The 26,292-nt window shown below is 37.1% G+C and overlaps 1 protein-coding gene across 1 annotated transcript in view; it reads right to left on the bottom strand.

Moving 5' to 3' along the window:
• The window catches only part of LOC150095455 (glycine dehydrogenase (decarboxylating), mitochondrial), a 649,342-nt gene that overhangs the window by 333,155 nt on the left and 289,895 nt on the right, over positions 1-26,292 (bottom strand). Inside the window, exons 10-11 of the mRNA XM_090410555.1 lie at positions 18,408-18,547; positions 818-898 (exon numbers count right to left, since the gene is read on the bottom strand). Coding sequence (XP_090266681.1) covers positions 818-898; positions 18,408-18,547 — 221 coding nt within the window. The remainder of the gene's footprint in view (positions 1-817; positions 899-18,407; positions 18,548-26,292) is intronic.

Here is a 26,292-nt window from a genome sequence, read left to right as displayed (position 1 = left end):
ACATAGGAAATGTGTTTTGCATTATGGGAGATACTGGGTTAGAAGTGCCTGGTAGCTTGCTCCACCTTTGCCACGAGTTGCACTACTTACTGGATAAGATAGTACAACACTATATTTAGTCCTGAAGATATTTTCAGGCGCAAACTTTGTTTGCTCCCACTGGGATAAAGGATTAAACTAAATCTATTATAATGTGCTGTGTAGTTAAAATTATAGGCCAAACTTCACGTAGCCTAGAAATCCGAAAGAAAGAACATGTCCAAGATGTAAATAACAGAACAGACATCTCAGGATTAGCACATCATTTCTCAATTTCAAACTATTCCATAGATTGAGACAAGAGCTCCATGCCATACATTGAAGAAGATTTCACATGTAAAGTCTTTAAAGAAGCTGCAGTGGTACTCCGGACAGGAGACAACCTCAATAGAAACCAAGGCATAATATTAAAAGACATTTGGAAAAACTTAATAAATCCATTATGTTTAGCAGAACTCGATTACGCAAAAAATTATAAAATGCATTTTAATAACAATGACCAAGTCTCCACGCTTTATGCTCTTGATGTCACGTGTGCTCTTAAATTTGTTTAACTGATTTTTAGGTTGTTACTGCATTCTTTTGTTTTAGCATTTAATGTTAGTATAACCTTTCTTGTCTTGATAAAGCCAGACAGACCCTAGCTGGCAAAATTTGTTGACGATTATGTATATATGTTTATCAAAATTATGGTCCAATAAAATATCCAATATAATGCATCATATTTATGATACATATATCTGAAACCATCAAAAAAAAAAAAAAAAAAAAATCTTACCACTGTTTTTTTGCTCCCAAATATCCAAAGTAAATCATCAATATCCTTCTCTTCTACAGTTTCATCCAGTGATATTCCCACCTAGTGAGAAAAGATACTCTATATTTTCTTTTAATAAAAAATAGTACAAGAAATATTTTCACTTTCTGTTGCATATCCTATGCTTCATTGATGTTCTGCAATGTTAAATAATGTTCTGTAAGGAAAGCATATGTGGAATTACAAGTATAGTGATTATGAAAAGCTCAGATGAGCCAGCTTACCACTGTAGCATGGAATGAGGAATTATGTGGAAAGGAGATCAATGTAGTTGGGTTCTATTCAAGAACTATCTAGCAGAAGCAATGTCTAAATGGGGCAGAATAACAGGTCATCTCTGAAAGTTAAGTATAAGTGTGGTTAGTAAAGGGCATGAGGGCTAGATTTTTTTGCTTGGAGAGTTGTGAATGAATGGAATGGGTTGCCAGAATCAGTTGTTAGTGCTTTGTCTGCTAATGGGTTTAAAGAGAGGTATGATAGATTGTGTGGATAGTTTGGGTCTCTTGTGATGAGTCTTCAGACACCATGGGCCCATACAATAATAATAGATGAATGAAGAGATTGAATATACAGGCTGGAGGAAGAAAGCATTATGGTGGTAGCACAAGATGAATGGTAATAATCAGTTACATGAGGAGTACAAAAAACAGGCATGTAGAGTGACCAGTTGGTAAGCATAGCAAAAGAGCAGCATGAGTAGCAGTTAGCTAATAAAGTTAAAAAACTAGGCTTTTTTTTTTTTTTTTAAATATGTATAGCCAGTAGAAGAAAGAATGATTATGAAAGGATAACAACGATTGGAGAAAATGGTTAAAAGGATAACTGCCAAGGAAATATAGTTGACATGTTAAATGAGCAGTTCATAAAGATATTTCATTCTTGTTAATGTGACATCACGAGGAGTTTGAGAGCAGTGGAAAAGAAGGAGGGATTGAGTGGGCAACAGGTATATGGGAAATTGAGTAAACTTGATGTTAATAAGATTTAACATGAGTCTTACATTGGGCTGAGCTCCAAAGAAGAGGTAGGTAGACAAGATTGTATAAGGGAGGTGGCAAGACTCAATCTCAAAATTATAGATCAATCTGTTGCCAGGTGTTGTGATTGAAGTGTTGAAAAGGATAGCAAGAACCAAGATCCATAACTGAGTTGATAACAATGGTATTCTCTTTGATGGGCAGCACAAATTTGCTAAAGGAAGTTCATGCTTTAGCAATTCGCTCACTTATTACACTAGGTTAGGTGAACTGAACAAGGGAAATGGATACACAGTATATATTTGGATTTTGCAAAGGCTTTTGAGTTAAACTAGAACTCACAGGATTGGATATCTGATAGCTATCAACAAGTTGTGTTGATAGCTATCAGTTGTGAGCGATATCACAGAAGAAAAAGAAAGTAACCAGTGATGTGTCTCAAGGGTCTCTTTTAGTGCCATTGCTGTTTAACCTATATGCAAATGATATTAGAGAAGGTTTGAATGGAGACATCCAGCTGTTTGCAGATGATGCAAAGTTTGTAAGAATTATGAAGAGTAGAACAGATGTGGTTTTACAACAGGTCTTGAATAGAATAAGTAAATGAGCATGGGGTTAACAGTTCAATGTTCAAGTTTCAAAGTGCAAGTTTTTAAAATTTGAAAAATAAAGATAGACTGTAGAGTATACACTTGGAGGAAATAAGAGATCTGGGGATGCCGGCTGGTTGGCCGAGTGGTTAGCATATCTGCTCCCCAGTCAAATGGCTGCAGGTTCGAACCCCTCGCTGGGCATGGATGTTTGTGATTGTCTGTGAAAATACTAGTGCCAAAGATGGGAAGTAGATGCCGTTGGTGTAGTTTGTGAATTGAGTGGTGGAGACAAAGTTGTAGAGCAGGTGACCTCCCTCGATGAGTCTCTGGACTCACTGGAAGTGTCACATAATAACAATAATAATATGGAACTAAAATTTAAAGGACATTGCTAAACTTGTCAGGATACTTTGCTTATATAATAACATTATATAAGCACTGATAGGCCACATTCTCAAGCATTTCTCGAGTGTGGTGTCTGCAAAATGTTAATGTATTTAAGGCATGGTATGATGGGCTGTATGCATGATAGGCTATCCCATGATGAGCGATTCCATGAACTTCTGAGAATGATGATATTAAAAAACACTTTTTTTTGTTTCTTTTCTTAAACTTAAAATTTATTATTTATTATTATTCAGGCCTCAATGGAGTCAAAAGACTCATCGTGGGAGGTCCTTCCTAAGAACATAAAGTCTGTCAAGACTCATCAAGGAGAGGTCCCCCTAAGAAACACAAAGTCTACCATACCACTCCTTAAACTCATTGACCTTTCTCGCTCTCACCACTCCATCAGGCAATGCATTCCACGGTTCAACCACCCTCCATGCAAAGAACCCACTCCTCACCCTCCTGCTCACAGTTTCCTTTCATAACTTCCAGGGATGGCCTCTTGTCATCACTCCTTCCCACTGGTCAACCAAGCAAAAGACCACCCTAATCAACCCTGTAACCACCTCTCAACAATTTAAAAGTCTCAATCATATCACCTCTCCTTTTATCCACCAAACTCTGCAGTCCACATTCCCTCAGCCGATCCTCATAACCAAAATTGTACAGTCCTGAAACCATCTTGTCATCCATCTTTGTACCCTTTCCGCAGTTAATTTATCACCTTCAAATCCTGGGGACCAAATCTGAGAACAATAGTCTAAGTGTGGTCTGATCAGAGACTTATACAACGGAATGATAACCCTTTTATCTCTGCAGGTCAGTGTCCTTGTCATAATTGCAGCAATCCTCTGTGTTACCTTCACCACCTTTGCAATATGTCCCCTAAATTTCAGGTTTCTATCAATCATCAACCCCAGATCTCTTGTCTCCCCTACTTCTGCCAGTATAACTCCTCCCATAGAGTATGCAGCATCCCATCAATGTTTCCCAAACCACAAGACCTTACATTTTGCTGTATTAAACTGATACCCCCATTCATTTGCCCATCTATCTAGCTTATTCAAATCCTCTTGCAGGGCTACCACATCTGCACAATTACTAATAATTATTAGTAAGTATTAGTAAATAAAGGATTATAATCCTTCCCAGCTTCACATCATCCACAAACAACTGAATATCCCCTTGCAATCCACTGGCAATGTCATTGATATAAAGGTTAAACAATGTAGGTCCTAGTACTCAGCCCTGTGGTACCCCACTTGTAACCCTCTGCTTCCTTGAAATTGTTCCACCATACACAAATCTCTGATACCTATCAGACAGCCAATCCTGAATCCAGTTGACCAATCTGACATCCAGACCTATGTGCTGCAACTTAAATATCAGCTTATCATGTAGCACCCTGTCAAATGCCTTTGCTAAATCTAAGAAAATTGCAGTTTATGCCTTTCCCTCATCTAATGTTCTTGTAACTTTATTATAAAAGGCTAGCATATTGCTAAAACAAGAGCGTCCTTTCACAAATCCATGTTGATTCTCACAGATAACATTACCCTCATCTGCCCAATGCTGTATACAGTCCCTCACTACTTTCTCCAAGATCTTAACTACTGATGACACACAAACTGGCCTATAATTAGACACTTCCAGTCTGTTACCTTATGCAATGGGGCTATCTTACCTTCCTTCCATTACCCTGGGCACTTTTCCCACAGCCAGACTTTCACTGAAGAGCCAGATTAAAGGCACTGTCAGTTTCCTAGCACATTTTCTCAAAACTCGTGCTGAAATACCATCCAGTCCCAAAGCTTTACTGACTTCCAGAGTACTCAGTTCTGGAACACACTCTCCTCCTGTACCTCTAAACCTCGAACCTGTCCTATCCATCTAGCATTAAAACTGACTCCTCCAGGATGAAATACTCCAATAAAGTGTTCATTGAACAATTCACTATATCCTCTGCATCAGTCACTCTATTCCCATTTTTATCCCACAATATCATTCTTCCAGTCATTTCTCCTCCTTCTGGCCACATTCCTAAAAAATTCCCTAGGATTTTCTTTGGATCTTAGGGCCAATCTCCTCTCATATTCCAGTTTCACCTTACTTACCATACTATTCACTCTTCTGGCCTGTGTCTTATATTCTTCATGCATCTTCTCTTCACCGGGCTTCTTACATCTCTTCCATAGCCTCTTTTTCATATGCAATTCCTGTTTAAGTTGACGTCTAAGACTATTATAATCATCTGCATTATAATTCCACATAAGTTCCCGTCTCTTTGATACTCCTGCATGTCTATTCATTTTCCAAGTCAAAACCATATGGTCACTCTCTCGAACTGGTGGGAGAGATGTCATCTTAGTTATTATCAACTCTTCTGATGCTATAACCAAATCCAAAACTCTTGAACCTCTTGTTCCCTCTGTTACATGTTGCCTAAGACATTTGTCCCTCAAGAATACTAGAAATTCCATTCCCCTATTGCTACATGCATCTTCCTCTCTCCAATTTATACTGCTGTAGTTAAAATCTCCCATAACAATCATTCTTCTTGCACTTGCCAAACTTAACTGTCTAAACATCTACTGGTCCCCACGCTCTGTGCTTCTGGGTCTGTAGCAACACCCCACTAAACATCCTGTCTTGTTATTATCAACTCTTCTGATGCTATAACCAAATCCAAAACTCTTGAACTTCTACTATCTGCTCTACCTCACACCACATGCTCTGAAAATCATTTGTCTCACTTCCTTCCAAAGCCTCCACTCTTAGAGGACATAGGTCGTCACTTATCATAAGCAGTACCCCACCACCATGCTTTCCCCTCCTATCCTGCCGAAAAATGCTGTACCCAGCAACTTCTATTCCTGTTATTATATCCTCTTCTGTCAACCACGTCTCAGTGATCCCAATAATTTTTGGCTAGGCTGATGCTATCTGCGCCACTAATTTCTCTACCTTATTCCGGATACTCCTGGCATTAGTATAAAGCATATAAATGCCATTGTTTCTATACCCAGCATTAGCCCCTCTAGACTCCTGGGCTCTGTGTTACCTGATGTTGTCTCCCTTCTCCCAAGTATCCATTCCCACAAGAGGCCACCCCTGCTATCATCCTCCCTGGGACACACTGACTTGTTCAGAATAGCAATCTCTCCAGATGCCTACATCCTTCCTCATTCAAATGTAAGCGGTCTCTCGCATACAATTCCTCTTTCCTCAAACTCACTCCAAGCATCCACATATACCAGTCCTCGCTTGTCACACATTCTAGCTATTATGTCATTCAATATTGCTGCTCTTCTGCTCAGCTTGTCATTATCATACCTATGCAACACGCACACTATTTTTTCTCTCTCTGTCTTCTTCCGTACAGCCTCAAGCAAAAATCTCAAATCTCTCGATGCCCGACTTACATTACCACTTAAGTCATTTGTTCCTACCATCATAATCATCTCATCCACTCTTTCACCTCTCTTAATTGCCATAGCCACCCTTTCTATTGTTCCTCCTGGAAACACTCCTTATGCATCCTATCTTGAACACCACGGATTATTGAGTCCCCATACATTATACCTCTTACCATTCCCTCTCTCCTATTGTTTCTATTCTCTCCTCTTCTTTCATTCGCATAGGAATTTACTTCTTACTTCTATCTTACAAATGCTATTTCTATTTAAGGCATACCAGTTTAAAGTACATCATTTAGAATTCAACTGGATGTTCATCAGGATCTGAAAATACTCTGCATATCAATGGATGTGAATTACTAAATTCACATTCTCTAAATCCAATAAAATAAAATGTTACCCAAAGGAAACTTGCAACACTTGAAAGTAATAGAAAGGCATAGAAAGCACATAGCTTTTAACAAATGCAGAAAACTGACCAGGGCTTTTAACATAAGGGTCAATCATTACGTCGTGGTGTCATTTTAGTAGGTACCAACTTTAATACCGAACAAGCAAGGATGGAATGCTAATTTGGGATGCAGACCAAATAGCAGTACACAGGGGAAGCTCATGCATAGGCATTGCAGAATCCCCAATTTTTATCAATATATTGATATACATTAGTAGCAGAGGCTCTACCAATCGATCAACCTTTGCTGGCAAAGGTTGGTCGATTGGTAAAGCCTCTGCTACTAATGGCTCACAAAAAGTTAAGCAAGTTTGAGCATAGTTAGTAGTTGGAAGGGACCAATTGTTCGATGCTGTCGACACACTCTCCCTCGATGAGTCTTTGGACTCCCTGGAGGTGTAACATAATAATAATAATAAAAATCCATCTTGTAGCACTTAGGAGGTCGAAGGATGCTAGCAGGACTGTGTTTACCACAGTGTCATATTCCTATGCGCGCAAGCATATGCACATGATAGTGAGATGCGAGCTATTAGCATAATGCAGCACTGTCCGCTGTGCAGTTCCACTGATGTTTATATGCAGTTTGCGCCAGTAGTAGAATGTTTGTAGTGCTTATCATGTTTACTCCATCTCTTTAAATATTTGGACATTACAATTAAAAGATTTAATTGTAATGTCCAAAAATTGTAAATCCATTCCTTTAATTACAATTAAAGGAATGGATTTTATTTTTAAGTAATTTTTAATTATACTGAACTGTATAATTTTATCGATAATAAACAATATTTTTTCATGAAACAAAACAAGAAGAATATATTTCATTTTTAAGTAATTTTGAATTATACCAAACTGTATTATAAACAATATTTTTTCATGTTAATTTTTTTTTTTTACCATAATTTTGATATTTTATCTAAACATGTATACACTGTACTTAGAGTGTATGTATATTTCCAAAGTTGCAGCGCCCCCACGGTTTCAAGCCATGAGCCTCCACTAGTAGTACATTGAATTGGTTTATATTAAAAACAAAATGATGACACAACATATTATTCTATCATTTTGGTCAGGTTACTACCTAGTCAACCAGTGCCCTTACTGGTTTTCTGATGAAAAACAGGAACTATGTAAAGTCAGCCACTCGAACAAACTAAAACTGGCAGAACTGAAGACAGATACTATCAACGTAAGAAGTTTCATTAGAAAAATAGTGGAATTGGGAGACGTATTAGCAAACTACTACCAATTATGTACTAGCAAAGTACATAATTGGTATTATCAAGACAAAGATTCAAACAGGCAAGTGAGTGTATGATAAACAATACCTATAAGATATTATATTCAGACAACAATTACAGAAAAATCTGAACTTCATGGAGGTCACAAGAAGTTAAAGAGGAGGTCCTGAAAAAGTGAAAGAATATTCAATGTCCCTAGTAAGTATGTCAGTAGATACTTCAAGAGAATACAGATGAAACTGCAAGAAATTTTGCGAAGCTGTGTATAAATGTAGCCAAACAAAGGTCTTGGAAAGGCAGGAAAAAATATTATTGTATGAGCACCTCCATAGAATCCTAAGACTCGCTGTGAGAGTCCCAAAGTATCAACATCACATCTATCATACCCTCCTCGAAACCATTAACAAAGCACTCACAACTAACTCAGGCATTCCATTCATTCACTCTCCAAGTGAAAAATCTAGTTCTCATGCCTTTGCTAACCACACTCTTACCCAACTTCCAGGGATGACCTCTTGTTCTGTCCCTGCTAGTAAAGTACTGAAACATTTCTGCTATATCAATCCTACAAGTCTTTAAGTAAATTAAAGGTTTCCATCATCTCCTCTTTCCCCTTCCCCTTTTTCCACCTATCAACCAACTTTTGCAATTCACAAAACCTCAAATCAATCCTCATAGGGAGCATTCCACAGACCACTCACCATCTTGGTCACTTGCCTCTGGATCCTCTCCACCACTTCCTCATCCCTAAGAAAACCAAGATACCAAACCTGAACACAGTAACCCAGATGTGGTGGTATCAAGGCTTTATAAAGAGGAATCATAACTCCCTTATCTCTGCTTGCTAGTGCATTCTTCAACAACCATACCACCACTACTGCAAATCCCAGGCATCATCAATTTCTTGAAGTACAGTTCTCTCAATGTGGTACAAACCTTGTAATCTTTGTATCCCAAAATGCATAACTTTACTTTTCCACTTACAATTATAATAACAGAATTAACTCACGTAAAATATTTTTTATTAGTAAAATTTTTGTCCGAGTATCACAGACATCATCAGTACAAGTACAAAGGCTAATTAAACAATAACCAACATGTTCACAAGACGCCACCTAAGTAGCTAAAGTAAGATAACTAAAAATGGTCCTTAAATTTCCTAAACATTTTATTTTTAAAAAAACTATATATGTGCATACAATTACAAAAGTTACGAAAGATTAGCTGATTTACAGAGTACTATCTCCCACAAAGGGGATAGACGTAGACCATCGGATCTGTTTAAGTTAGGGAAGTGAAGTAATGGTTCGTATTTCTTTGTAAAGCCGTTCCATGAGGAACCGGCTTTTGTGAATGACTTTTGTCTTGTTCCAATGAACTATGTCTAGTGCTGATGGCATGCTCTGCAAGTCCAGACTGTTCAGGTTCAAGGTACTGAATATACATACAACTTGTTCTTCTAACCAGATAAGAGCAGATCTTCCTGTTTGTTCGAAAAATGATAACCCACAAGAGCAGGGAATCTGGTAGACACCTGGATAGCCAAGATGTGGGAGATTTTTCTGATTGGTCGAAAGGCAACACAAATATTTAGTGGTTTAACACTTTGGCAATGATTTCAATAACGCCTTGCACATGGGGGATAGGTATAAAAAATTATTAAACATTATTTCTTCTGTATTTGAAGAGGAAGCTGAAACACAACTACTCAATGCACTTTTTATGAAGTAATTCTTATATCCATTGGATAAGAAAGAGGAATTAATATATTGCAATTCTTTCTGTAATAGTTCTGAAGAACAAAAGGAGTGGGCTCGATGAACAGTGTTTTTATATAATAAATTTAGTTTAATCCTTTATCCAAGTGTGAGCAAACAAAGTTTGCACCTGAAAGTATCTTCAGGACTGGGTTAAGGTGGTACACACCAGGGCAACTCGTTGTAAAGGTGGAGCAAGCTACCAACACTCCTATCCTAGTATCTCCTATAATGCAAAACACATCTCCTTGCGGATATGTCTATTGTTATGCATTAAGGGAAGGGCCACTACCCAGACCGGTTTCGACCTTTATTGAGGTCTCTTCAGTGGGAGCCAGGCCCAAGTCGAGATATCAGGCAGAAGCATTAGCAGGTCATCTCCACCTATAGGAATTGCCAATTGGTGTGCCACCCTTTTTTAATAAATTACTCTGGATTTAGAGAAAGATGTTGAAAGTTTATTTTCCACTTGGTTAGAGTATAATAAATTTAGTTTAATCCTTTATCCAAGTGTGAGCAAACAAAGTTTGCGCCTGAAAGTATCTTCAGGACTGGGTTAAGGTGGTACACACCTTCCCTTAATGCATAACAATAGACATATCCGCAAGGAGATGTGTTTTGCATTATAGGAGATACTAGGATAGGAGTGTTGGTAGCTTGCTCCACCTTTGCAACGAGTTGCCCTGGTGTGTACCACCTTAACCCAGTCCTGAAGATACTTTCAGGAGCAAACTTTGTTTGCTCACACTTGGATAAAGGATTAAACTAAATTTATTATACTCTAACCAAGTGGAAAATAAACTTTCAACAGTGTTTTTATAGTACCTGCCTTTTGACTGGGATGGCGATACGATTCAGCATGGATGTAATGGCCTGTATGAGTCTCCTTCCTATAGACTGAATTGTAGATTACCATCTGAATTCTACTAATAAAGAATATTTTACGTGAGTTAATTCCATTATTTTATATTTGTAAGTAATATGTCTACTCACGGTACTTCCTTACTGAAACTTACACTTTTCCACATTAAATTGACATCCATTATGTTTTGTGCATATTGTCAGCCTATCTGAATCATCCTACAATCTCTATATCATCTCGATTAACTATCACCCTATCCAACTTTGCATCATCATCAATAAACAACTGAATTTATGTATAAATGAAACAGCAGTGGTCAAAGCACAGCTCCCTGCAGTACATCACTGGTCACCTGCCTTCTCCTGGATTCTGCTTCTACACATACTACTTTTTTTTTTGGTATCTGTCCATCAGCTGCTCTTTTATCCAATTCACCACTTTCATATTCATCCCTATTTGTAACAGATTGCATATCAGAGTTCCATGTGACATCCTGTCAAACAGCTTTGCAAAATCAAGCAATATCATTTGTGTTAATATATTAACAACACAAAAACGACCATTCACAAGAGTGAAGGATCAGTCATGCCTTTAGAATTACTCATAGGTCCGCCAACTCTACATCATTCCTTCTGCACAACCTACATATTGATTCATTAGCTATCTTTATCTGGACGATTTCAATCGAAGGTGAATTAGCCGATCTCATACGGAGGTAGCAGGGTTTTTTCTCCCGGAAACTCTGGTTTTTCATCCTGCATACAGACAAATCGGCCCTTCAGAACACACGCAATTTACAGACAAAAAATACTAGTTGTGGTGGGCGATAGATGGCATTGATGGAGATGATTCGTAGTAGAAGTTCGATGTAGTGGTTGAGACAGTTGTTGGTATCCTCCCGTGATGAGTCTTCGGACTCCTTGGAGATGTCAGGAATAATAATAATCATCACCATCCTTCTCAGTTTGACTATCATAGTAGGGCAGCAGACCTACAAACTTCGTCTTCTTGCTCTTCTTTTTTTGCTTCTTCTAATAACTCTCGCATCTATTCTCATGCAATACTTCTCACCTCGCAGATCATTGGTTCCAGTCAAAACAATCAATTTTTTCACCTAATATAGAAGTATGACGAAGGTGGGGAAAAAAATGTTCTGGAGAATATTGAAAAGCACAGAAATAGGAAAAAAAAAGTACTATTAATGAAATCAAAGATGATAAATAACACAAACTGAAGATAATGCTCTAGATGACTGTAGTAATTATTTTGAAAAAAATATGAAATAAACAGTGATGGAACAGTGGAAGAAAACATTCAAGAGGAATGCAAACAGGTATATATATATATATATTTCAACACAACATGTAAAAAAGCCGTCAGAAATTTGGAATTGAAAAGATAGCTAAAGTAATGATATTCAACAGAAATATTAATTATGGAGGCAGAGGGCCATAAGATGTATAATGTCAGAAAGAGCTCCAGAAAGATAAGTGCTTTTTTTGAATAATAATTGGTAGTGTTTCATGAAGTTTAGGGTTTTATAATTTATTTTTGATAATGAAGCACGTCCATGTGATTTTTAGTGCAAATTCTGCCAGATTTATTAGTCTAAATTGAATGACAATGATGAGAGAAAGCATGGATATGTCGGAAGGGCGTTATATTGTTGGACCACAATGCAAAGAATGCCAAATAGATGGTGTACATGAAAGAAACAGAAATGAAACAAAAGCTAGAGAAACAGAGAATGAAAGAATGCAAGGAGGTAGAAGCGAAGGTTACAAAAAAAGTTATGAAAAACGGAAATGAAACGAAAGCTAGAGAAACTAAGTGAGTGAAACAATGCAAAGATGTAGAAGTGAAGGTTAGTGATAAGGGAGCAAAAGAAAGTATGAATAAGGAAATGAAAGTAAGGTGTGGCAGAATGAGAGATAGTGAGATTGTGAAATTGTTGAAATGCAAGATTTAATGAAACAGTTATTGAAAATGAAATGAGCAATATGTGATGTTAGACATCTAATGGAAACTAATGAAGGTGTGCAAGACAACAGAAGGAAAGAAAATAGAGTAAAAATGGTGACATGCGATTCCTGGAGAGTAGTATATGGAGACTCCATAATTAGAGGGCTAGTTACTGAGAGAGTCTATTGTTAAAATATTTGATTTCGTAACACTTTCTGGTTATTTTCCCTTTAAAAACAAGTTATAGCAACAAATTTCTCCTGCTAATTCTCCTCCAACCGACAACTTCTTTATGGAGCACTTTGAACAACGTATTTTTCACAACATTTCACCTAGACCTACTCATTGGCTCATATATGTAGATGACATTTTTGCTATATGGAATGGCTCTTCTTATGAATTACAACAGTTTCTCTCTAAATTAAATGCACTTCATTCAAGGATCCAATTCACCCAAGAGGAAGAAGTAAATAAGCAGTTAACCTTTTTAGATCTTTCAATTCTTCACCAACCAGATGGATTGGTGAAGAATTGACTACATTTCTCAGTTTTTAGGAAGAAGACTCATACAGGCAATTATATCCATGCTGAATCTCATCACCATCCAAGTCTAAAGATGGGAACTATTAAAACACTGGTTCATCAGGCCCACTCCTTATGTTCTTCAGATGAGCTATTACAGAAAGAATTGCAACATATTATTTCCACTTTTTTATCTTATAACAATGGTTACAAGAATTCTTTCATCAAAAGAGCTTTGAGCACTTTTGGTATCTCTTCTCTTCAAACACAGAAGAAATAGCTTTTATTCTTATCCTATACATGATAATCATTACTGAACATATAGCAAAAGTTTTAAAACCACTAAATATATTTGTTGCCTTTCACCCCATCAGAAAAATTATTATTACTACTATTATTCCAAGATCTCATGGAGTCAAAGAATCACCTGGGAGTCCTTTTATCACATAAACAGCTCATCATACCGTATCTTAAACACACTCAAACTCCATTCCAATCATTTACAACTCAGCATGAAAAAAAAAAACCTGCTTCTCACTCCCCTACTCACACCCTCTTTATAGTTTCCAGGAAGGACCTCTGGTTCTCCCTCGATCTCCCACTATTCTCTGTAGAACTTCTCCAGCATTGAACCTATAACAACCCCTTACAAACTTGTAGGTCTCTATCATATCTCCCCCTCTTCCTCCTGTCCACCACTCTACAAATTACATCTTCTCAATCTTTCCTCATACTCAACCTTCCAGAGGTCAGAAACGACCTTAGTCAATCGTCTTTGGACCTTTTCCAACATCTCTTCATTCTTCTAAAAATCAGGTGACCAAATATGGGCACAACAGTCCATGTGTGGCCAAATCAAAGCCTTATACAACGGAACAAGAATCTCCCTACTGTAAAAAGTCAGTGTCCTCTGCATCATTCCCAGAAGCATTTGTGTTGTCTTCACAATTTTGGTGATGTGTCCCCTAAATTTCAGATCCTTATCCCCTATCACGCCCAAATCTTCCATCTCCTCCACCTCCAACAATATATCCTCACCAAGCATAAATTTACATCCCATTTTGTTTTCCAAATTTTAAAACCTTACATTTTGCAACATTGAACTCGCATCCCCATTCTCGTGCCCAATTACTCAATTCATTCAAGTCTCCTTGTAAGGAGACAACATCTTCTCTACTCTTCATGGTTCGTCACAACTTTGCATCATCTGCAAACTGAATATCTCCATCCAAATCTTCTCCTATATCATTAATATACAGGATAAACAGTAATGGCCCTAAAACAGACCTTTGAGGCACTCTCATGACTTTTCTTTTCCCGGATATCGCTCCCCCATACACAACTTGTTGATACGTATCAGATAGCCAGTCTCCAATCCAATAATCTAATATCCAACCCCATCATCTGCAAACTGAATATCTCCATCCAAATCTTCTCCTATATCATTAATATACAGGATAAACAGTAATGGCCCTAAAACAGACCTTTGAGGCACTCTCATGACTTTTCTTTTCCCGGATATCGCTCCCCCATACACAACTTGTTGATACCTATCAGATAGCCAGTCTCCAATCCAATAATCTAATATCCAACCCCATCTGCTCTAGTTTGACTGTCAACTTATCATGAGGTAATCTATCAAAAGCCTTTGCAAAATCCAAGTATATCACAGTGTATTCTTCTCCTCTGTCCAAGGAGGCAGTCACTTTATTGTAATAAGTAAGTAGATTACTAAAACATTACCTCCCTTTAGCAAATCCATTCTGTCCATCAAAGATAATGCCATTGTCGTCAACCCAATTCTGAATCCTAGTTCTCACAAGCTTCTCCAACAACTTAACCACAACACCTGACACACAGATAGGCCTATAGTTTGATGCTTGAGTTCGATCACCTCCTTTATGAAGTGGCACAATCTTGTCCTCCTTAGGAACTTAACCGAGTGACTTGTATTAAAAAAATATGTCAAGGCAGGTGTCAACTCCCTCCCTGGCACATTCCTTCAGAATACATGGTGATATATTGTCAATCCCACAGCCTTATTAACATCTAGTTTGCTCAACTCCCCATACACCTCTTGCTCACTTAGAGTCAGTCTCTCCTTCCCATCATCAACTGCTCTCAATCCCTCCATGAAGTCACATTCACAAGATTGAAAGACGTTTATGAACTGTTCATTAAGTATCTCCACTACACATTCCTCAACAGCTGTCTTTATACCATTTTATCTGATCAATGTCATCCTTCCATAATCATTCTTTCTTATGCTGGCTACATATCAAAAGAATTCCTTGGGATTCTTTTTGGCTTCATTAGCCAACTGCTGTTCATACCTCACTTTAGCAACACTAACCAACCAAGTCATCCGCCTTGCCTGGTTTTTGTAAACCTCATGGAATTATTTCCACTTCTCTTATGCTGCCTCCATAATGTCCTTTTTCTCTGTATCGCATGCTTAATCTCTTTATTCATCCATCTCCCACCTACCTTATTTAACCTTCTCACCCTTGGAATACATTTAGACATTGCATCTACTAGATAGTTTTTGAAAATTCCCCAAGCTGCATTGTTCTCTTTTCCAGCTAACACCTCATTCCTATGCTACATCCAAAAGCTGTCTCCTGAGCTCTTCATAATCATCTCCCCCTTGTAGTTCCACATATACCCAATTCTCACAGAGTGCTCACACTGCTGGCAACCACCTAGGTAATCACCTCATTGTCACTCTCACCAATTGGTGGATGATTTGATACCTTATTTATAATTACATCCTCTGATGAGATGACCGAATCCAAGACCCTTAATCCTCGTGTGCCCTCTGTCAAAGGTAGTTATCCCTCAAAAACTCAAGAAACTCATTTTCTTTATTTCCAGTTGCTATCTCATCATTCCAGGCTATACTACCATAATTAAAATCGCCCATATGATCATCCTTTTCTTATTTGCTTGGCTAATTTGATCATTCATTTCTTTATCATCACCATCCACGTTACCTGGTCTATGGCAACATCCAACCAAGTATTTGATTCCATTCACCTCTATCTCACACCATACTGCCTCAAAACCACTGGTACTATTTTCCTCTTGCATCTCTACTTTGTATGGACATAACTCTTTCTCTATCATTAATAGCACTCCTCCTCCCTTTTTACCCCTTTATCCTCACGCATGATACCCTTCCATCTCTATTCCTGTGAATATGTCGTCCTCTTCCAACCATGTCTCACTTATTCCAACAATCTTTGGGTGAGCAAACACAATTAGTGCAACCATTTTCATCTGCCTTGTTTCTTATACTTCTAGCATTTGTATATGAACACAACAGCTCATTTCTGGATCTAAAGCTTGTTCCACCGATACCACTCATTCGATGTGATCTCTCCATGCTTGACTGGGGCCATTTCCCTCTCTGCTTATTCATTTTAGAATCCTCTTCAATTCCAACTGTTTCCTTTTGATCTCAAGTCATTTCATTCCATTCCTTTCCTGTCTACACATGCTCTCACATCCTCTTGGAGTATCCACCTTTCTCACACTATGTATCCCTTCCCCTGTCCACCCTAAGCCTTCCCATTTCCCTGTTCCTCTTGCACACCCATTCTCTCATTTTCTATACTCATGCCACTCACTTCCCCATTCATAACCACCTCTTCAATCTCTCCTGCTCTTCACATCACTTCCCACTTGATCTGATTCATTCTCTCTACTCACTTCTCTACCTTCCAGCAGCAGTCTCCCCAAACGACTCACACCATAATTACTCAAATGCAGTCCATCTCTCTTATATAGTTCATTTCGTCCTTCAAACTCATTCCACACATTAACAAACTGTACTCTCCTCTCCTTGCATATTTCAGCCAACATACCATTCATGATCATTGCTCTCTGCCTCATCTCACCAAAGTCATACCTAGGCAACATGCTTACTACCCTTCCTGTCATACTATTCTCTTTTATCCACTTTTCTCACTTCTCCAAAGGACAAACTTCTACATCTCAATTATGCAGGTGTCTACCAGATTCCTTGCTCCTATGGGTTATCTTATTTTGGACAAACAGGAAGATCTGCATTTATTTGGCAAGAAGAACACAAGTCTCGTATTCAATACATTGAACCTGAACAGTCTGGACTCGCAGAGCATGCTATCTCCCATGCTCTAGACAGAGTTCATTGGAACAAGACAAGAGTCCTTCACAAAAGTCGGTTGCTCAAGGAATGCCTTTACAAAGAAACACGTAAAACGTTACTTCACTCCCCTAACAAACAGATCAGATGGTCTTAGTCTATCCCCTTTGTGGGCGATAGTACTTTTTAAATCAGCTAATCTTTCCTAACTTTTTTTAATTGTGTGTGTGTGATTTAATTACTTATTTTTTATTTTGTGTAAGTTTTTTTTAATAAGTTAGGAAATTTAATGACCTTTTTTTAGTTATCTTGCATTAGCTACTTAGGTGGCACCTTTTGGAATTGTCAGTTATTGTTCAACGTTGTAGTGAAGATGCCTGTGATAATCAGGTGAAAATTATACTAATAAATAATATTTTATGTGAGTTAATTCCGTAATTATTTATTTAAGTATATAAACTATACTGATAGTTCATACACTGCAGATCCTTAAAATTGCACAAGCAATTTTAAGTATCTATACCATCATTATTATTTTCTTAACTTCCATGGATTCACCCCATTCATCATGGGAAGTTAACACTAATCAATACAAAGTCTAACGTATCACTTTCATCACCCTCTTATACAATGCATTCCATGTTCCTACCACTCTCCATGGAAAAACTTACTTCTTACCCCTTCACTTTAGGGATGGCCCAATGTCCTATTTCCTTCCCCACATTCTTCCATATGAAAAATCTCATCAGCATTAATCTGATAACTCTTCAGCAGCATAAATGTCCATCTCAATCATATCCTCCCACCCCGTTCAATTGACTTCTAGCAACCAAACTTTGCAGTCTACATGCCCTCAGTCTGTCCTCATAATCAACATTGCATAGACCTGATATCATTTTTGTTATCAGTCTTTGCATCCTCTCCAAGGTTACTTCATCCGTTAAAATCCCATTGACCAGATCATTTACAATGATATTTATATCATTTATTGTTAATGATATTACCAACATAAAATGAAATTATATCTAATGATATTAACAATTAATGATTACTACTAGCAAACTTAGCACTGATCCAAATATTTTTATTTAATTAAAGTCTAGTTTTTTTCCATCAGAGATGAGAATGTACATATTGCTCTACATCACTTAATTCTTGAAAAAGATAACAGGGCAAAAGCTATGGCAAATCATGTCTAAATAGATCATTACAGTCAAAAAACAGTTTTGTTCACAGATAATTTCTGAAACTTACACATCCATCTTCATAATATCGAAGATTTATCTCTTTCTCTAGAGCTTTCTGTCTGATACTGTCTTGGCTGGTGGAAGGTTTTAATTTTATTGTATCAAAAAATACATCATGTTGTAGTCTGTGACCTGACTCCTTAAGGCCTTTGTAATAAAATTGATATAAAAATGAATCAAACAAATGAAAATTTAACAAAACAAATAATAAATTCAAAAGATTTAATTTATCAAACCTATTTTAAAACAAAACTGATATATTTCTGCAAAAACTTGAACCAATATATTACTAAAATATAACATTCAAACAGTCTAAATTAAAATTATTACAAGGTGGTCTGAAAAGTTCTTGGCCTCAACCATAGATGGCAACACCATCAGGAAGAGTTTTTTTTTTTTTTGTCTAAGTTTGTACATTTGTCATAGGCATTTATGTGAAATTGCAAGTCATTCTATCAAGTAGTTGTTTTATACAGCTGTCAGAAGCAAAAGTGTTATCTGTATCCCTGAAAATGGATAAAATTGTACTGTGCAGTTATAAAATTCTTTGTGAAAGAAGGTTTAATGCCAAAAGAAATTCATTTCAAGTTCATAAAAGTTTATGGGCACTCTTTTCGTTCTTTTTTTGACAATTAAGAAATGGGCTGCGGAGTTTAAACATGGCCATACCAGCCTTGAAGATGATCCACATGAAGGACGTCCAAAAAAATGTAACACCAGAAATCATTGATCAAGTGCACAATATGGTATTGGATTACCAGCAAGTCAAAGAGCATGAAATTGCTGAGAATATAGGCATTTCAAAAGAACACGTAGGATATATTTTGCATGAAGAACTGCAAATGAAAAAGCTTTGTGCAAGATGGGTGCTGTGCTTGCTCATAGCAGATCAAAAAAGCACTTGCGTGAAAATCTCTGAACAATGCCTGGAGCATTTTAACAAGAATAAAATTGATTTGGTGCATCAATTTATTACTATGGATGAGACTTGGATTCACCATTACACACTAGAATCCAAACAGCAGTCAAAACAATGGACAGAAGCCATTTGTTTGACATCAAAGAAGACAAAGTCGGTTCCATCAGCAGGAAAGGTCATGGCATCAGCGTTTTGGAATGCGATTTTGTTTATTATCTTGAAAAGGATAAAACAATAACTGGGAAATATTATTCTGATCTTTTAACCAGACTAGACAAAAAAATTTGTGAGAAAAGACCCTGTTTGCAGAAGAAAAAAACATCTTTCATCAGGACAATGCACCTGCCCACAAGGTGTTTTAGCAATGGGAAAATTAAGGGATCTGCACTATGAATTGTTGGAACATCCACCGTATTCCCCAGATTTGGCTCCATCTGATTTTTATCTGTTCCCAAAACTAAAACTCTTCCTCGCTGGTCAGTGTTTTTTTTTCGAATCAAGAGGTGATTGAAGCTGTAGAGGGGTATTTTGCAGATCTTACTGAGAGCCACTACAGGGATGGGATAATGGCGCTGGAGCATCGCTAAAATAAATGTATTTTTATTTTAGTCTTAAGGAAAATTATATTGAAAAATAAAGGGAGATTATGTTGAAAAATAAAAATATTTTTATTTTTATTTTTCAGAATTTATAATTTTGAAATTATAAATTTTGTTTTCATTGTTAGGCGAGAACTTTTCAAACCACCCTCGTATAGTAATATGAAGCATCTTATTACTACAATCTTGGAAAATTATGATATTACCTAGGTGCTTTGTTATTACTCCAGGTCAACAGAAATTGTGCAATTACATATTTATGACACTAGTTTGAAATTCATTTCTTGTGTTGCTGCTGTATAACTGTTCATTCTGTTTAAATAATCATATATTCAAACCAGCTCCATATTTGCACTTTGATATTAATATAATAGCAAATTGATTTAATATATTGTCATTTATTTGTTGTTATTGCTTTTACCTTGGAGTCACAACACTGCACCCATTGTTAGGAGGTCCACACTAATCAACAAAAAACCCAACATGTTATGTCCCATCCAGTCATTTTCAACTCTTGGTGATCTTGTGAACAAAAGACTCTCCATCCCACTCAACCTCTTATCCTTTCTTTCAACAATTGTAAATTCAAGTTGGTAAGTTCTTTTATGTTGTCCATCCAACTCATTTGTGATCTTCCTCTTCTCATTCCCTCAATTCTTCTCTTCTCCTGCCTTTTCCAATGATTAATCAGCTCACATTATTAATGTCCAAAGTATATCAACTTCTGTTTAGCAATCATTGCCACCAAGGAGCATTCTGTCATATTTTCTAAAACCTTCTAGCAGTCCATGAGATTCTTAATAGTCTCCTCCACACCCATAATTCAAATGAATCAATTTGCTTTCTATCTTTCTTCTTAATAATCAAAATTTCACATCCATACATCACTACTGGAAATAACATTTCTTTGACAATTCTAACTTTCGGGCATTACTTGCAGCTCTTACTTTCATAATTTTTGCCAGGTTTAACATCGTTTTTTTCCCCATCTTAACATTTAGCATCATTTCTGATTCTGGACCCCAGTAAATCATAACTATCAATGATTTCTATTTTATCTCCCTCTATTATAAATTCATTTAAATTGCCAGAAGCCATCACTTTTGTTTTGTTGATGTTTAAATTAAGCCTGACTTTTGTTAATGTTCTATCTTAACCAACACAATCAACCACTGCTTAGTTTCTGCTATGAGGGTTGTATCATCTGCATATATTAATTATTTATTTTCCTGCCACCAGTCTTAATTCCAGTAGGATCTTTGTCTAAATCAGCCATTCTCGTAATATATTCACTATAAATATTAAAAAGGTCAGGCAGCAGTATACAACCATGCTGCACCCCTTTTTCCAAAGACTATTTTTATTGAAGCTTCTTAGTTGTCATACAGTCTCTTTTCAAGAGAATTAGACTTTCAGGTATTCCCATTGATCTCATTACAATCCACAATCTGTTGTGATCCATATAATCATAAGCTTTCTTATAATCAGTACAACAAATGAATACTTACAGCTGAAATTCTCTTGTCGTTTCCATAATCCATCTCATGTTTGCTATTTGGTCTCTAGTTCCTCTACCTCTCCTTAAGCCTGCTTATTCTTGTGATATTTTTCTATGCACATATGGCTCCAACCTTTGTTGGATCACTTTCTGCATAACTTTACCTGCATGTGAAATTAAAGCGATGGTCCTATAATTATTACAATCTCTGTCATTTGATTTTTTGGGGGATTGGGATGAATACTGATGTTTTCCAATCTCTTGGCCAGTATATTTTCTTCCAAACCGGTTGAAAAATTCAGTCAATATATTCACTGCTTCATCCCCAGCTGCTTTCAATAATTCCACAGACACACCACCGGCTCCTGGAGCTTTTCCTTTTGGCAGTAGTTCCATTACTGATATCACTTCACTTTTCATTATCATGGGTTCCTCAACAAATTCTCTCCTTTCAAAGTCTCCTTCAACAGTATTATCTTTCTTGTACAAATACTCTACATACTCTTTCCATCTTTTTTTTTTTTACTGCTTTTTCTTCCATCAGACATTTACCTTAATTACTTTTTACAACTCCTAATCTAGGGATAAACTTACCTGTAACATTTATTTTTCTAAACAGATCTCCTGTTCTACCCATAATATTGCTTTCTTCAATTTCCTTGCACCTTTTGTTTAGATGTTTTTTCTCATCTTCCTAGCCCATCTTTAGAAATCTTCACTCAGTTGTCTAACCCTACTTTGTTTCTCTGAAGTTCATTTTTCTTCTTTCCTCTGCTGTTTAAATAGCTTCTTCTTCTGACAAGATTTGCAATCTTTCTTTCTTGCTGCTTTATTAAGAGTATTCTTTGCTGTATGATTGTACATTTTGTTTCTTCCCACAGTTCTAATTCTCTTATAGTCTTCTCCAGTCTGTTTTAGGGCCGTTACTATTTAACTTGTATATTAATGATATTGGCAAAGATTTGGATGGAGATATTCAGTTGTTTGCAGATGATGCAAAGTTCGGACGAACCATAAAGAGTAGCGAAGATGTTGTGGCCGTGCAAGAAGACTTGAATAAATTGAGTGATTGGGCACGGAAATGGGGATGCGAGTTTAATGTTGCAAAATGTAAGGTTTTAAAATTTGGAAAACAAAGATGGGATGCAGAATTTATGCTTGATGATAATATATTGTTGGAGGTAGAGGAAATAAGAGATCTGCGGGTGATAGTGGATAAGGATCTAAAATTTAGGAGACACATAGCCAGAATTGTGAAGACAACACAAAGACTTCTGGGAATGATGCAGAGGACACTGACATGTAGAAGTAGGGAGATTCTTGTTCCGTTGTATAAGGCTTTGATTAGGCCACACATGGACTATTGTGCCCAGATTTGGTCACCGGGTTTTCAGAAGGATGAAGTGATGTTGGAAAGGGTCCAAAGGCGACTGACTAAGGCAGTTTCTGACCTCTGGAATGTTGAGTATGAGGAAAGATTGAGAAGATGTAATTTGCAGAGTCTGGTGGAGAGGAGGAAGAGGGTGAGATATGATAGAGACCTACAAGTTGGTAAGGGGTTGTTATAAGATCAATGGTGGAGAAGTTCTACAGAGAATAGTGGGAGATCAGGGGAGAACCAGAGGTTATCCCTGGAAACTGTATAAAGAGGATGTGAGTAGGGGAGTGAGAGGCAGGTTTTTTTCGTGCAGAGTTGTGAATGATTGGAATGCCTTGCCTGAGAGTGTGATGTCTGCAAGAGTTTGAGTGTGTTTAAGGCTCGGTATGATGAGATGTGTGTGTGATAATAGGACCTCCCAGATGAGTCTTTGACTCCATGAGGTCTTGGGGTAATAATAATAATAAAACTTTCTAAGCCTATCATAACACTCCTAAAACTAATCCACCATTTGTACTTTCATCCCACTCCCAGGCAATACATTCCATGGTCCAACTACCCTATGTGCAAAAAAATCCACTCCTCATCATTTCACTCATCACTTCCATTCATAACTTCCAGGAATGGCCATTGTCCTGGCTCTATTACATAAAACTCCCAAATATCAACCTGTAACCACTTCCAAATAGTTTAAATGTCTCAATCATATTACCTCTCCTTATCTACAAAACTTTGCATGCCCTTAAGTCTATCCTCATAGTTAATACATACAGTCCTGATATCATTTTTGTTATCTGCTTTTGCACCCTCTCCATGGTTATTTTATCCCCTTCAAATTGTCCCAGGATTCTGTTCTTGGGCTCCTGTTTTTAACTTGTTTGTAAATGAAAAATCATGTGGACTGCTGAGGATTTTCAGTTGTTTGCTGACGATGCAAAGTTGGGGAGAATTATAAGTAGCATTGCTGATGTTAATTCCCTTCAGGAGGATTTGATAGACTTTTCACTTGGGCAAAAAAGTGAGGTTGTAGTTTTAATATTAATAAGGGCAAGATGTTGCATTTTGGAGTGCAGAAATATAAGGTTGTGTACTATATTGACAGTGCTGTACTGCAGGAAGTGGATGAGATTTGAGAGTGATGGTTGACAGTAGACTGAAGTTTAGAGGGTATATTACAAGGGTTGTAAAGAGAGCGCATCATAGTGGTTGTGCCACTGTATAAAGCACCAATTAGACCACCTTCGACTATTGTGCTCAAATTTGGTCATCTAGTTTTCATTGTGATGTGGAAACATTGGAGAGGGTCCAGAGACAAGTAACTAAGACAATATCAGAACTTTCGACCTCTCCATAGCTGGCTATGGAGAGGTTGAAGAAATGTAGATTGCTGAGTTTGGTAGATAGGAGGAAAAGAGGTGATATGATAAAGACATTTAAGTTAGTGAGAGAAATTTATCTGTTATTTATCCAGATGGGATTATAAAAAGAGTAGAAGGCAAGAGGGGAAAAACCAGAGGCCATTCCTGGAAGTTATGCAAGAGTGTGGTGAAGAGAAATGAATTGAACACATTACCAGAACATGTTAATGCAAAGAGTATTAAGGATTTTAAGATTTGGTATGATAAATATGTTGTTAGATGATGGAAGTTTTCCACTCAGTTATACTATAAATTAAAGATGCCAAGAAATTATATTCTTGGTTTAATCCTTTATCCAAGTGTAAACAAACAAAAGTTCATACCTGAACTATTTTCAGGACTAGGCAACTCATATATAGAGGCCAATGACTTCACACCACTTGCCTTAGTATTCCATAATGCGAAGCACATATCTTTGTGGATTTACGTAGTGACCCTTCCATAATGCTATGCATTGTGGGAAGTGACACTACTGAAAGGGTCACTACCTAGCTGGTTTCAACCTTTATTGAGGTCTCATCATTGGGAGCTAGTGATGTGAAGTCATTATCCTCTATATATGAGTTGCCCAATCCTGAAAATAGTTCAGATACAAACTTTGTTTGCATTGAATGAACCTCCCATAATGTTTGTGCGACTTCATGAAGGGTGCAATAATAATAAATCTGGTCACTAAATCTGAGCACAATAATCTAGGTGTCGTCTGATCAGGGCTTTATAGAATGGAATCATCTCTCTTCTGCCCCTGCTGGTCAGCATCCCTCTCAGAATTGCAGCAATACTCGGGACTACCTTCACCACTTTGAAATATATTCCCTTCACTTTAAATTTTTAAATCACAGATCCAAGGTCCCTCGTCTCCTCCACTACTTCTAATACAGTTCCTTCAACAAAGTATGCAATCTCTGATCAATGGATCCAAACTTCAAGAGCTTACATTTTCATTAAACTTATATTCCTGTAAACAACTAAATATTTCCCTACAATTCATTGAGAATGTCATTCATATAAAAGTTAAATGATACTAAGTTATGTTCCAATACTGAGTCCTTAGGGATCACATCTGTGGCTTTATGCTTCCTTAATACCACTCACTTGTGTATAAGGCTGCTATCTATCAGATAATCAACCCCCAATCTATTTCACTAATCTGATATTTAAATTACAGCATATGGGTTTAAATATCATCTTATGTGGCATCCTGTGAAATGTCTTCGTAACAGTACAGGTATATAATGCTAAGAAATGGCAGTATCCCTCATCAGCTGCTCGTTACTTAGGAAATGCTAGGAATTAGATTATTTAACAAGAATACCCATTGGCAAATCCATGTTGATGCTCATATATAATACTGTCCTCCTCATCTTCCAGTGTAAATGAAAGTAAGGTACAGCCATTTTCATTACCTTTCATTCCTTTCACTTCTTGTTCACCTTTCCTGTAGCCAGTCTCTCACTGAAAAGAAAAAGAGTTGTCAGTTCCATAGTGCATTGCCTCAAAAATTGAAATCCCAACCAGTTCCATTGCTTCATTGACATCCAGAGTACTTCGTATTTGTGATAAACTCTCCTCTTCCACTTCCATACCCTGAACCCTTTCCATCACTCTAGTAATAAAACATTATTTTCTAGGATAAAATATAACAATAAAGTGATCATTTAAAAACTCCACTATGTCGTCTGCATCAGTCACTGTACTCACATTTTCATCTACTAATGTAAATTCTTCCACAATCATTTCTTCTCCTACTGGCCACATAAAAGAATTTCTTCAGGTTTTCCTTGGACTTCAAGGCTAATATCTTCTCATATTCAAGTTTTGCCTTCTTTACCATGCTAGTGACCATTCTGGCCTGAATCTTATATTATTCATCCTTCTTATACTTTTTCCATAACCTCTTTTCATCTGCAGTTCCCATCTGATGTCATGAGTCATATTTTACACTAAATCAATTTCTTTCACTCAAGGAATACAACTTGCCAGTGCTGCTAATAAATATTTCTTCACTAGTTCCCTATGCATTGGTAATATATTGGCCTTCCATCGATGGAATTGCTCCAAGTTGATTTCTATGATTATA

Source organism: Typopeltis vanoorti, chromosome 20, assembly GCF_054136105.1.
Source record: "Typopeltis vanoorti isolate ZY-2024b chromosome 20, IOZ_Tvanoo_1.0, whole genome shotgun sequence".
Taxonomy (NCBI): Eukaryota; Metazoa; Arthropoda; class Arachnida; order Uropygi; family Thelyphonidae; genus Typopeltis; species Typopeltis vanoorti.
This window is presented reverse-complemented; position numbering and strand designations above follow the sequence as displayed.